Raw genomic sequence first — 13268 nt, forward strand, 5'->3', positions numbered from 1 at the left:
CCGCACGACCACAACACCAACTCGTGACGTGTCGACAACAGCTGTTTGGCCCAACGCGACTGCTGGCGAATCGTTCAACCACTTTGTTTTGCTATCCCTTGCCTCCTCGACGCTCTGCTCTTTGAGCAGGCTTTGACGCTCTCGTCGAATCCTGTCCTCGACCTCGCTGATATTTTTCGACCCGACCGCAACCTGTCGACCCACGGATGATCACAATACCACATCTTCTTGTTTCTGCGATTCCCTTGACGGCTTGTTTCCGTGTGTCTAGACAGGCGTCGCCATGCTACCCAAGCCGCAACACTAATCAGCTCACGCATACCTCGACTTCAATCCCCATTACGAGGCGATCTTAGATTATGACCGAAAAGCTGCAGCCACTGTCGACGCAGACCGCGACTCCTAGTCAGACCCTCTTCGCTCCGAGCGTGCCCGTCTCTACCCAAAGTGTTCCACGCAAGGTTGAGACGGTAGAGGAAGAAGAGCCCTACACCATAAAGTGTATTTGCAACTTCTCTGATGATGATGGAAATACGATCTATTGCGACACGTGCGATACATGGCAGCACATCGACTGCTTCTATCCGGACAGTCGCGAGGAGGCCCTCCGCGAGGATTTCGCCCACTCGTGCGCCGACTGTAAACCGCGCCCCCTGGATCGACAAAAGGCCATTGAGCGTACCCGTCGACTCAAAAACGGCGTTACTGCCGAAGGTGCCCCAGACAAGAAGGCCAAACGTCCGCCTTCCAAGAGCCACAAGAAGAAGCCAAAGCCAACGGATTTGCAATTGAACGGTCATTCCACAGGCCAAGAAAACGCAAAGCACGGAAGTCCCAGCGACCATCCTCAAACAGCCAAAAAGACGGCGAAAACTTCTCACCGACCATCTCACTCGATAAGTTCGCAAAACGCGAAGAGGAGCCCTTCGTACGGAAACGGTCGATCCCAACCCAACGGACACCCCCCAAGCCCTGCTACAACGCCTCCAGACCTTCCGAGCGACTTTCAAATACACAACTACTCCGACGGCTTTCTTTCCATGACCAAAGAGACAGACGTGCCTATCACTCAAATCAATTCATTCGCCAGTCTTTTGGTGTCAAACACCCTTTCCGTTTGGGTACGGGAACCGCTTCGCTTGCGGAAAGACACTGGCGGGGAACTGAACGATGTTTTTGCCAAACTCCCCAAAGACATTGACTCTCAGAAATGTCAGCTGCATGTGGAAAGCAAAAAGCTGCCCCTTACTTCCGACACGGTTCTTCGGTGGCAATATCTTGCGACCTCGGCTGCCATCGAGAAAGATGTGCCGTTGATTGAGCTAAATGGCGTGATTGGGTTTCAAAAGGACTATTGCGACGACCCAGAAAACCTATGGGAAGAGCTTTCCTCACCACTCCCTTTCGTTTTCTTCCACCCGATGTTGCCGCTCTACATTGACACTAGGAAAGAGGGGTCACTCGCCCGATTTGCCCGGAGGAGTTGCAAGCCTAATGCCATCCTGGATACGTACTTGTCGGGGCAGTCTGAATACCATTTCTGGCTGGTGAGCGATCGGCACATTGCCCCAAATGAGCAGATCACACTGCCCTGGGAGTTTAGGCTACCCAAGAAGTTTCAGGCCCGCATGCATCACCTCTTGGGGCTGGCCGATGACGATACCCAAGCCCAGAGCGAATCTGAAATGGACGAGGCAGAGTACCAAACGCTGTCCGGCTGGATCCATCGGATATTATCTGAGCACGGCGGCTGCGCCTGCGACTTGGGTGCTAATTGTGCCTTCGCTCGTTTCCACAGACAATACCAAGCCAAGATGCAGTCTCGACCGGCCGTCAAGAAGAAGCCGCGGAAACCCAAAACCCACACCATTTCTCCCACCAGCACCGGTCATGCCACCAACAGCCGCGCAGGCAGCGAAGGCCACCATGAGGATCCAGACAACGATGCTCGATCGATATCGGAGCGCAGCAAGCCCCCTAGTCGCGACCGTACACCATTGCGTCAAGGCTCCCTTGACCGTCCGGGCATCCTCACTGAACCTACTGACAGGGACAAACGGAAGGTCCAAATGGTCGAAGACTCGTTCCGACGCATGGAGCAACAGCAGCCACCGCGCAAAAAGAAGCGCACATCCGACGGCACTGGAACCAAGATAAAGCAAAGGAACTCAACTAGCAACGCGTCTAGTGGAACTTCCCATTACGTCGACGCAGGCACTACAAGAAGCAAATCTAACTCCCCTTCCAGCGGCGTGTCGCCCACACGGCATAACCCTTTCAAGGCCCCAGTATCTCAGAATGGCTCTGTCACAACACAGTCGAGACGAGAGTCCTCTGGGCCTCGTCCTATTTACTGCGATGCTTCAGTGCAAACCGACCCTGTGGAGGGCGAATGGTATAGCGAACCTATTCAGACCCCGAAACCGCGTCGCCGAATCATCTCGTTATCTCAACGGCTGCTCAACAACCGTCACCGACTACGCTGCGACGAGGCAGATAGACGCAAGTCACTTCCCTCTATTTCAACCCATGACCCTATGGATGTAGACCCTCCAGCGGACCATCAGCCTGTGATGGGCTCTCCGACACCATCGAAAGAATCCGTCATTACCGCACAAAGCACATCACCTGTTCCGGCATTGGCTGCCGACGTCATCATGGCAAACGCCCCAACGAGCTCACCCACTACGCTCAAGTCGCCCGTGCAAGCGGATTCGTCGACAGACACGCAGCCCAACGGTCCCAGCAGTCCTTCGAAGCCCAGGTCACCGGAATTGCGGGTACAGATGCCTCCGGTTCCTAGCTTCAACGGTCCCATCCTGGGAACTCCTTGTGCGACTACACCGTCTTCGGCCTCTACGACTGTCCAATCTCCCTTCTCTACGGGTAACCTTCCCAGTCCTTTTGCACCTTCAACCGTCAATGGGGTAGCAGCGCATCCGAGTCCCGTCAAGAAGAAGCTGAGCCTCAGCGACTACACCAAGAGTAGGATGAACAAGACCAAAAGCACTGGCGGACTCAAGACATCACTTTCTGGGATTGAGGAGTCGAAGCCCGCGCTCGATACGATCATGGACTCACCGGTCGTCGAGAAGAGCACAGACATCGTGACACCCGTTGCAGGCAATACGGTCACCTCAATACCCGCGGCCACGGCAACAAACACCTCTTTGTAACATGTATAGAGACCGGGATTCGCGATCACTCACAGGACGACACGGCCAACTCTCTTTCCGCTCTAAATATTTCCAAAATGCAGCACCACTGGTTTGGTATTTTGGCTTCGGCGTTATGGCAGCGACGGACAAAGGGAACGGGGAATGAGGAGGGAACGTCTTCATTTGAAATGTGTTTCGTCCATGCTTGGAGAAACTGCAAAAAAATGCACGTCTGACACGGGGGGAAATAAAATAAGCCTGTCGCGAAGCAAAGCCTTGTCGACTGGCAAGAAACCAAAATTCTTTTCTTCAACGGGTTTACTGGCGCAAAGAAGGCAAGAGGTAGCGATGCCTGGGCTGATCTTGGGATGGGAGAAGAGGGGTTTCTGCTACTTCCAGGAGTGGCATATTTTCATGTGTATTTCTAGGCTTAACTTGGCCACGGTGAGAGAGAGAGAGAGAGAAAGGGTGAGAGAGAAAGCGTGACTTGGCACTGGGCAACGCCCCTCCCGTGACGATGAAAAAGATTCAAATGGATGTTTTACTTTTCGCAGCTTCTGCGCTGCTTATTTCTCGGCTTACTTCATTGTGTGCACTGTTGCTTCATGATGTAGTTTTGATTTCGTCCGAGGTTTGACCCAGCTCTATTTAGGCACTTTTCCCTCTCCTGCCAATCCTTTTTTGTATGTACTCTTACAGGGTATCTCAGTTTCCATCCATATCTGGCATTAAACAAACAGCCTCTATCGACAGCCGCCCTGTTGACTCAGGAACCGGGAGGGGGAAGGTCCGGTGCATTGCAAGCCCAGTGTGATTGTCACATCACGGAAAACGTGAACAAAGGACAAAAGAAGGGGCGGATATCTGATGACCGCCTCTTTTCTTTCTTCTCCCCCCCCCCCCCCCCCCCCGGCTTCCCGCCCCTATTCCATCGACTTGCCGTAGGGAAATTGATCAGTATCTCTTGGTCGTCATGCCCCAGTTATCCTCCTTAAAGATGAGCAGGGCGAGGCGGTGCCGGACGAAGAGGCCGAAAAGGCCGACAAAGAGCTGGAGGAAGGTGACCTCCCAGGCGAGGCGGTCCTCGCGCAGGGGGCCGCGCCAGACAAGCCAGAGGTTAAGGAGGGTGAAGTTGCTCGTCTCGACGAAGCGGCCCTTGTCGTCAGTGGTGACACTCAGCAGACGCATCCTGGCGAGGAGGTGCAGCGCGCGGGCGACGAGCGGGTGCGGCTGGCGCTCGGGGCTCCAGGGGGTGACGCTGGGCTCGAGAAGGCCGGTGCGGGCGACGAAGCGCGGCAGGCGGTGGCGTGGGCAAGGGACGAGGCCGAAGATCTGCGGGGTGGAGTAGAGGAAGTTAAAGAGCTGGGGGACGAGTAGGAGGCCGAGCGTCTTGGAGAAGTGGCCGAGGATGCCGACGGTGGCGAAGACCATGCCGGAGAAGTAGCAGTAGGTGTCGCCGACGAAGACTTTGGCGGGGTACCAGTTGTGGAGGACGAGGGCGAGGGAGACGCCGAGCCAGGGGAGGAGGAGGAAGAGGGAGAAGAGGTGGGAGTCGGTGGCTGGGTGAGGGTAGGGAGTGAGAAGGTAGAGACAGTCGTTGAGGACGAGGAGCAGGGAGACGACAATGCACTGCGAGACCTCGATGCCGTTGATGCCAGCGAGCATGTTGATGGACTGCGGGCAGAACATTGCGATACAGGCCATGTAGACGTAGTAGAGGACGCCGAGGTCAAAGAGTTCGCCGAGGTAGGGCTGGAGGGGGATCGGGATAACGATGGAGGTGACGCCGAAGTCGACAAAGTAGATGACGAGGATCGGAACGGAGGCCAGGCCGGGGATCCACCACTTGTGCCGCCAGCGGATATCGAAGAGGTCGTCGCCGATGCCGAGGAGGGCGATGGTCTGGAGGGAGATGATGGCCGAGAGGTACGAGGCAAGCTGTTTTTTTTTTTCACATGTCAAGTCAGCACATGCCAAGCAAATATTTCCATAACCCGAAAGTGGTTCCCGGACCGTCGGAGTAGGGAGACTGACCTTGCTATGAGGGAAACGGTGCAGGAAGCGACCCTGTTGGACATGCTCGAGGTGGTAGACGACGTCCCTGTTCCCCCCACCGCTAGTGGCGGCGACGATGTCCTTGTAAAAGGGAAAGGGGATGAAGACGATGACGACCAGCAGGTACACGGCGGCGCAGACGGCGCCCATGCACTCGGGCAGCTCGGGGCGGTGGTGCTTGGAGAGGTCGCGACCCCGGAAGCCGGCGCGCTTGAAGACGGGGCCGAGCCAGCGGATCATGGAGTAGGCGAGGGCGAAGGCGAGGACGGACAGGGCCAGGGACGCTATCAGGGGCTCGCCGTCGCCCTGGAAGGTGTTGAGGAGGACGGCGACTGCGGCGAAAGAGAGGGCGCCCAGGCTCAAGGTCTCATTGCGAGTGAGTGCCGCCGCGGCGGAGATAGTGGAGGACGACATTTTCGGATGGGCGGGTTGCGCTCGCGCGATGATGCGCGCAGCCGCGGATGAGGGAGATCCAAATTGGGTTTGTCGATTTAGTTTCCTTGTTGTCAAATTCCGCGTTGCAGCCGGATCCCTTTCATCGTGTGGTTTTGTGCGCGCGAGGTGGGTTGGCTGGTGCGCAACGCAATTGTTGTTGTTGGGGACGTGAAGCTTCTCACAATACAAAAAAGGGTTGCTTGAGGCTGCTTGGGGTTTCGCGACGGGACACAGTTGTCAATTGGGGGAAGGAGGTCTATGACCCCCACCGGGACCGCGTTACGTATCGATGGATTGTGGCCTTTCTGGGCTCGATGAAATCGATAACGTTCCCATGTGCTTCAGTGGAGGCTCCCCATGTGGGTGTTTCGGGAGAGAAAGGGACAACTGCGGGGCCGCAGTGTACAGTAATGCAGGCCAAGGCCAACATTGACAGGCCCCTCGAAAGAGGTGGAGCCGGTGCCGGAGCCGGAGGAGCTGTGCCGATGCTGTTCGAGTTCCAGGGTCTGGTCTGTGCACATGAGAGACTCCTTGCGGTGGTGCATGGAATTCGCATTGTGAGATTGGGGAACACTTGCCTCTGCACTTGATTTAACTCCAATCCTGGGAAACCTATAATCAGTGTATTAACGTCAAGATACCCCGATTCTCTTGGACTTTGCAACTCTAGCACGGCACAAACACAGCCTCCATCTGGTAGCCTTGGAACAAACATAACCAGGCCAGGGAATACTAACGGCGGACTTAAGCACACAGCGGCCGTGTTTCCGTATGGGTGGTCAGCAGCCCCATGGCACTTCTACGCAAGGTCATCTCCGATATCCCTCCCGACGTCTGCCTGCCTGCCTGCCTCTCAGCAACGGACTCGGCCGGGGTCGGCCATGATCGAGATCCGCCACACACATACGCCCCGACCTTCAAGGAGCTCCTCTCTCCGTCTCCGTTCTCTTTCACATCTCCAAACTGAGGTGCGTATCCAAGGCGGTCCCTCTTAAGGTCGTACAGGTACCTATACAACCATACTGGATATAACATAGGTAGTCGGGAAAATGCAGGATAAGCATCATGCCCGATACTCAACATGATGGTGGTTCATACCCCCAAACCCCCTCACCTCGAATCCACACGGGTTCCGGAGATAAAAGATGGAGTTTTCAGGTCCCCGAGGGGGGATTGCCCGCTTTTGACTGCAGGCTGCATGTCTCCCTGTCGTTGGCAAAGTACCTCTCCCCTTAGCAAGGGGGTGGTGGGTGCCGCGGAGGACGATTTGCTGATCTCTTGACGCTGCCCATCGAATCACGATACGCCCTTGAACTTGATGATCGTCGCATCGGCTAGGGTAGATGCGGCACAGGAATTGAAGGGAGGGGTAATTGTTTGGACTTAAACGGCCGTTCTACCAGGTAATGAATGCCGTGGACCTTTGCTTTTATGGGCTTGTGAGCGAGAAAAGAAAAAAAAAAAGAGGTCATTGGAGTCGAAATACGACTAGCACCCAAGTGTTGCTCGCCCTCGGTTGTTGGACCCGGCAGTGGTAACTTGGTTCACCGAACCTTCTTCATTCCAGTTCTTTCCTGCCGTTCTCATCGACCAATTTCGATTGCTTCTCTCGACTCGCCCTCCTCCGCTAACTTGGGATACACAAAAGGAAAGCGAGGAGGGGGGGAAAAACCCTCCACATCTCTCTTGCCAAACATGGGTTCCGAAAAGGAATTAGAAGCGGACGTGACGATAAGCGTGGTTGGCGGCGGCAGTGCTGCCGCCCGCGGCCTCCAAGAAGAGTCCTTGAACCAGGCGACGATGACTGAAAAGGAGACTGACCAAAGACAACGTCACATCTTCACCGCTGCAGATGATTTGGAAAAGGCGGAAGAGGCGCGGACGGAGGGGGGAAGGAGCTCCGGCATTGAGGACGCGACGGACGGCGAGCAGCGGTCACAGGAGGTCAGTACGGCTTCTTCTTCCCGTGGAGGAGACGCTTGGTGGCTGTCCATTGCCAAGGGGAAGATTTGACGACGAACTTCACGAACAACTTCTCCGCCACTCAATTTCTTATTGGGTCCGACATATCGCTGGAAAAAGAAACCGAGATGGACACTGCGTTTGCATGAAAACACCAGCTCGATGACCAGTACTGACAAGCACTACAGGACACCCTCGTCGAGCCCATACAGACGACGCGCTCCCGCCTCTCCCGCATTACAAGCCTCGTCTCCCGCCGTAAGGACAAGGACAAGGACAAGGATGGCGGCGGCGGCGGCGGCGACGACGATGCCCTCCCCGCCACGGTTCACCCCCTCACTGACCTCTCCGCCGGCCTGGTCGGCTGGGATGCCCAGTCCGATCCCGCCATGCCCATGAACTTCCCTCGGGCCCGCAAGTGGCTCATCATCTGGTTTCTGTCGGGCATCACCTTCATGACGCCCTTCGCATCCTCGATCCTCGCCCCGGCCATCGGCCGCTTCAACGAGGACTTGGGAAATGATGACCTTACCGTCGGCACCCTCCCCGTAAGCATCTACCTGCTCGGCTACGCCGTCGGTCCGCTCTTTCTCGCGCCCCTGTCCGAGGTGTACGGCCGACGGCCCGTCCTCGATGCCGCCAACCTCTTCTTCTGCGCATGGCTCATCGGCTGCGCCCTCGCTCCCTCCATCGCCTCGCTCGCCATATTCCGCTTCCTCACGGGCGTTGGTGGCTCCGGCTGCCTCGCCATCGGCGGCGGCGTCATCGCGGACATGTTCCCCGTCGCGGAGCGGGGCCTCGCCATCTCCATCTGGATGGTCGGCCCCTTAATCGGCCCCACCCTGGCGCCCGTCGCGGGCGCCTACATCGCCCAGAACCTTGGCTGGCGCTGGTGCTCGTGGATCGCCCTCATCGCTGCCACGCCCATGGCGCTCATCATCGCCGTATTCAACCAGGAGACCAACCCGCGCGTCCTCATCGACCGCAAGGTCGCCCGCCTACGCGCGGAGCTCGACCGCCCCGACCTCCGCAGCGTCTACGACGACCCCCCGTCGCCGGCGGGCACGCCCAAGCCCACCTCCGCCCAGGTCCTCTTGCGGGCGCTCAGCCGGCCCCTGAAAATGCTCTTCCGCTCTCCGATCCTATTCAGCGTGAGCCTCTACTGTGCCTTCGCCTACGGCGTGCTCTACCTGCTCTTCAGCACCATCCCCCTCGTCTTCACCGCCACCTACGGCTTCTCCGTCGGCAACACTGGGCTCGTCTATATCCCCCTCGGCCTCGGCTACCTCATCGGCATGGCCTTGTTTACCACACTCTCCGACCGCACCGTCGTCCGCATGACAAAGGCCAACGGCGGCGTCTACGAGCCCGAGATGCGCCTCCCGGACTGCATCTACTTCGCCGCTGTGCTGCCCGTCACTTTCTTCTGGTACGGCTGGACCGCCGAGTTCAAGACGCATTGGGCCGCGCCCGTCGTCGGGCTGCTGCCGTTCGGCATCGCGATCCTGGGAATCTGGCAGCCCATACAGGCCTACGTCATCGACGCGTACCCGCTATACGCCGCCTCGGCAATGGCGGCCTTTACGGTTTTCCGCAGCGTCGTTGCGGCGTTTTTACCCATGGCCGGGCCGCCAATGTACGACGCCCTCGGGCTCGGCTGGGGGAATAGCGTGCTGGGTTTCATTGCGGCTGCACTCATACCCGTTCCGGCGCTTATATATAAGTACGGAGGGCGGATAAGGAAATGGCAGGAGCTGCAGCTTTGAGGTGGTGACTGGAGATTGGGTTGTAGGGCGCCGGACTGCAATACACCAATGAAACTAGAGTGCCTAGTAATGCACAAAAGAGTCAGACAATCCTGGACCAAAGAGGAGCAGCAGGCACTGTTCAAACTTGTCTATTCTGTCCAGTGTATATACCTTGGCCCGTTGCCCTTACACCAGGGCAGCTATAGAACTTACCATTGCTAATTATATGGCGCATGTGATTCCTTTAGAGCCAAAGCGCCATCAAAAACACAACCCGTGATCCGAAAATTCCCATTATCATTATCTATCACTCCAGTGTAGTGCCCGGCCGTTGTAGTCATCAGCAATGAAATCCGTCTTCACGTGTCTGTCCCTCTCAGATGAGTTCCCACCTCATGAGGTACGTCCAGCTCATGCCGCACTTGCCCTTCTTCGCAAAGTAATCCTTGGCTGTCATACCTCTTGCGTCCTGCCCATCGATCGTCGTGATCATGGCCACACTGACGCTCTGACCTGGCGCGCCCAGATCAATTGCGTTCACGTCGACCCAATGCCAGAAGCCGTCTGTCTCAATGGGGACCATATCCTCCTTACGACCATCGCGCCCCTTAATACTAAGAAACAATAGCGGAGGCTTTCCCTTGCCATGCTTCTCTGATGTCCAGTGCTCACATTTGTTGGACCACTGAAACCGCACAATTTGACCGCTGTAAACTGGAATCTGGAGCTCCTTGGGGCTGACTGTGTGATCCCAGACACCTTCCTCATGCGCGAGGGTGTAGATGGTGGGCTTGTCACCGTGGACTGGGCCGATGTAGTACTCCTCCCAGGTCGGGACTCGACCATCGGGGCGGAAGAAGTGCCTGTCATCGGATGGGTAGTGAGAGAGTCCGAAAATGTCATTTCTTCGGGTGAACTCATGTGGCTTGAAGTCAGCCGTGTACTCCTTGGTCACATCTGACACATTGCCGGCGCCCCAGCAGGCATCAAGGAGCTTCCATTCCCCACCGTCAATCCGGACGGCGTTCCAGGCGTGTCCGTCAGCCTTCTTGGGCGGCGGGCGCTCGCCCTTTTTCAGAGCAGTGTACCCGTAGCCCTTTCCGTGACCAGTGACCGTGATACATTCGAGGCCAGCACGAAGGGCAATTTCTTTATACGTGTCTGCATAACCCGAGCAGACGGCCTTGCCCAATAGTATGGTCTCGGCTCCAGAGCGACCCCTAATGCAATTGCCAAAAAAGGCGGCACAGTCATAGGCGATGTTGTGATGGAACCAGGTGAAGATGGCTCTTGCTTTGTCTGTGTGAGACACAAATGGGCCGCAGAGCACCTGTGCCAAATACCCTACAGGATCGTTTCTGGGAAGCGACTGCCTAGGGTACTGAGCAGCGACGCCATCGGGACCAGAAAAGTCACGACAGATCAAACAGTCAACTGCGCGGGCATTTGCCTTGGCCGAGACAGCCTCGATCTGTGCGACACTGGGACGGGAACTGAGCGGGATGGGTGGTGGGGCGTCGTCACCAACGTCTGACCGTCTGACGGGCAACGGTGGCCGACCGTTTGCTTGCTGTTCCTGGGTAGTGTAGCCGTTTGCCTGCGGCTGTGACTTGATGTACGATGTTGGGGGCGGGGGCAACCGTCTCGGTTTCTCTGGTGTTTCTTCACGCAGCGATGGCTCATGGACTTGCTGGTTCGGTGACCTCGATGTCAATCGCGGGGGTAGCACCGGTCTCTGAGGAGGCTCGATTTGTCGAACAGCAGGCGAAGAGTGGGCCGACACAAGAGGGAATTTGGGTTGCTGTGGCTGTTGGACGGCAACCTCTTTTGCTCGAGCTTCCCGTTCTCTCTTTGTTGGTGGCAGCGGGGGCAAGTTTGCTTGATCCAAAGTAGGCGGCAGTTTGCGCGCAGGGCCATCGATTGAATGGACGCTGGTAGCAGATGATACTGTATGGTTCAATGAGAGAGATGACAAGTTGGAAATCTCAGAAGCATTCGAGCTACGGCGCACCGTCAATTGCTGAGTGGAAGGCCTCCGAGGGGGCAAAGCTGGCGAGATCTGCTGGGTCGACGTGCGACTAGGGAGGGGTGGGGGGGCAATGCGGTCTCTAGAAGCCGGCGTCTCGACCGACACCTGGGATGAATCAGTTGTTCGCCGGGGCAACGGCGGCGGGCTGGGCTTTGTCTGTGCTGTCTTGATCGGCCGGGGAGGGATCGTGGGACTGATCTGAGGCGTCGGGAGACCGTTTGTTTGAACGACAGGAAGCGTCTGGCTGCGCGGCGCAGGACGATTCGTTGGCGGAGGCGGGGGCGGGGGTCGCTTTGCCTTGACTTCAGGGGCTTGGAAATTCTTTTGCTGGTTCAGGGCGGCGATTCTCTCGGCCAGGGTGTTGAACTTGGGCTCCTCGACGTCAGCCATGACTGATTCTGGGCGAACGAGACTCGAAGATGGTGGGATACGTGTCGAGAAGAAGTCTACCGCAACTCAGTTGGAGTTGGGAACAGGTGGGCTGTATATACGATGGATGAAACGAGCGGGTGTTGGTCGCTAATTAGCTGAAGCCCCCCACCAATCCGGACCGCGTTGGTCACAGCACGATGTCCCAATTGAGCAATAGACAGCAGGCAGGTCTTCGACAACTGAGTCACGACAAGGATTGGGTACTTTGGTACGAAGGGGCGTATTGAGGACTGGGGCGCTCGATTCGCCAACAGGAGGGGGAATGATTGGCAGATATTGACCGGCTGTGTCTGTAGACGGCGTCCTACAAGTCGAAGATTTGGATATGGAAAAAAAGCGAGAGACGGCTGGCCAGCGCAAGACAAAGAAGGGGGGTTGAGGAGGGTATAGGGGCTGACGGTGGTATTAGTGTGTTTGTCTGTAGCGGTCGCGAAAGAAGAAAGCACACTGGCTTATGGCTACCTGGTTGGCACAGGGTGCAGAAGCGAATGCAGTTGAGCGAAGGATAATTGATAAATGGCACGGTTGTCGGCATACGAACAAGTCTTGGAGGTGTTACAAGAAATATGGAGCGAATAAAGAGGTTGAATTGAGGCGATGCTCTCAACTTTGTGGTCGGAGGCCGTTGCTTGCAGACAACTTTAGGTAGGTAGGTACGGAAGGAATCTAGTACCGGTACTTCATTCATTCAGGCAGGCAGGCAGGCAAGCAGGCAGCAGCAGGATCAGGGTCGTCTGGTTGGTTGACGGGACGCAACAACGCTAAGCTGCGACAGGGGGGTTGGTTGGGGAAGAGAAAGGTGGTAGGACAGGTAGACGGCTGAACAGTAATCTGTCGAAGGGAAGAATGAGGAGAGCCAGAGCAAGAAGAAGAGTGGAGTGGGAAAGGGCGAGGGAGAAGAGGAAGGAGGGAGGCAGTCCAGACCAACAAGGTCTCGGAGCAGGTTGAAAATGGCGGCGGGATTGGGGCCAAACTCGGACTCGAGGAATGATTGGGCTGGTTACACGCAGTGAGCGCAATGCACACATGCAATGCAGTTTTTATAGAGAGCCAAGAGGGTATAAACATGGACTCAAAAACGGGCAAAACAGAGGAGGGAAGGATGAGGAGAGTCGGGTATCTGCATGAATTGAACAGGAATAGATAGAATCACGGCAACTGTGGCACTAATCGAAGGCGGTCCTTAACAGAATCGGGGACATGAGACCAGAAAGAGGACCCTCCTGTATGTCCCCCCCTGTCGTCTCCTCCCCTCCTCATCCCCTCCCCTCCCCCCACCTCTCTATCTGATGTTGGCTGCCTTTCTCTCTGTTATCCTAATTGTTGGTCTGTATTTCTATTTTATTTTACGTTGACCAAAACTTAAGATCCGTCGAGGTTATGCACAGTGGCGTCTTGTCCAAGTGGGTGAGCCTTGGAACCCCCCCTGGTTCCTTGCCGGTCTGGATC

The 13268-nt window shown here is 56.5% G+C and overlaps 6 protein-coding genes across 6 annotated transcripts; 2 read left to right on the plus strand and 4 right to left on the minus strand.

The window, feature by feature from the left end:
• Positions 1–359: 359 nt before the first annotated feature.
• Positions 360–3176, plus strand: LY79DRAFT_509623 (PHD-finger domain-containing protein; the record flags this gene model as incomplete). Its single annotated transcript, XM_060554072.1, has 1 exon — positions 360–3176. One exon carries the CDS (start codon positions 360–362, stop codon positions 3174–3176), a length of 2817 nt encoding a protein of 938 aa, XP_060417339.1.
• Positions 3177–4112: 936 nt separating this feature from the next.
• LY79DRAFT_667459 (family 4 glycosyltransferase) lies at positions 4113–5627 on the minus strand (the record flags this gene model as incomplete). The annotated part of the gene is made up of 2 exons (XM_060563379.1): positions 4113–5096; positions 5193–5627. The coding sequence occupies 2 exons, from the start codon at positions 5625–5627 to the stop codon at positions 4113–4115; spliced, it is 1419 nt and encodes a 472-aa protein (XP_060417340.1).
• A 138-nt stretch (positions 5628–5765) lies between these two features.
• Positions 5766–6546, minus strand: LY79DRAFT_65240 (uncharacterized protein). The gene has a single exon (XM_060562580.1). It carries the CDS (start codon positions 6361–6363, stop codon positions 5905–5907), a length of 459 nt encoding a protein of 152 aa, XP_060417341.1. The 5' UTR covers positions 6364–6546; the 3' UTR covers positions 5766–5904.
• A 797-nt stretch (positions 6547–7343) lies between these two features.
• LY79DRAFT_667460 (major facilitator superfamily domain-containing protein) lies at positions 7344–9376 on the plus strand (the record flags this gene model as incomplete). Its single annotated transcript, XM_060563380.1, has 2 exons — positions 7344–7592; positions 7799–9376. The coding sequence occupies 2 exons, from the start codon at positions 7344–7346 to the stop codon at positions 9374–9376; spliced, it is 1827 nt and encodes a 608-aa protein (XP_060417342.1).
• Positions 9377–9555: 179 nt separating this feature from the next.
• On the minus strand, positions 9556–12105 carry LY79DRAFT_65330 (transglutaminase-like superfamily protein). Its single transcript, XM_060562596.1, has one exon. The coding sequence runs from the start codon at positions 11775–11777 to the stop codon at positions 9735–9737; it is 2043 nt and encodes a 680-aa protein (XP_060417343.1). The 5' UTR covers positions 11778–12105; the 3' UTR covers positions 9556–9734.
• Positions 12106–12374: 269 nt separating this feature from the next.
• On the minus strand, positions 12375–12903 carry LY79DRAFT_544867 (uncharacterized protein; the record flags this gene model as incomplete). Its single annotated transcript, XM_060557140.1, has 1 exon — positions 12375–12903. A coding segment is annotated over exon 1 (380 nt), but the record flags the coding sequence as incomplete, so codon positions are not given.
• Positions 12904–13268: the final 365 nt, after the last annotated feature.

The sequence above is a fragment of the Colletotrichum navitas genome (assembly GCF_030913465.1).
Source record: "Colletotrichum navitas strain CBS 125086 chromosome Unknown LY79scaffold_12, whole genome shotgun sequence".
In the NCBI taxonomy this organism is placed as follows: Eukaryota; Fungi; Ascomycota; class Sordariomycetes; order Glomerellales; family Glomerellaceae; genus Colletotrichum; species Colletotrichum navitas.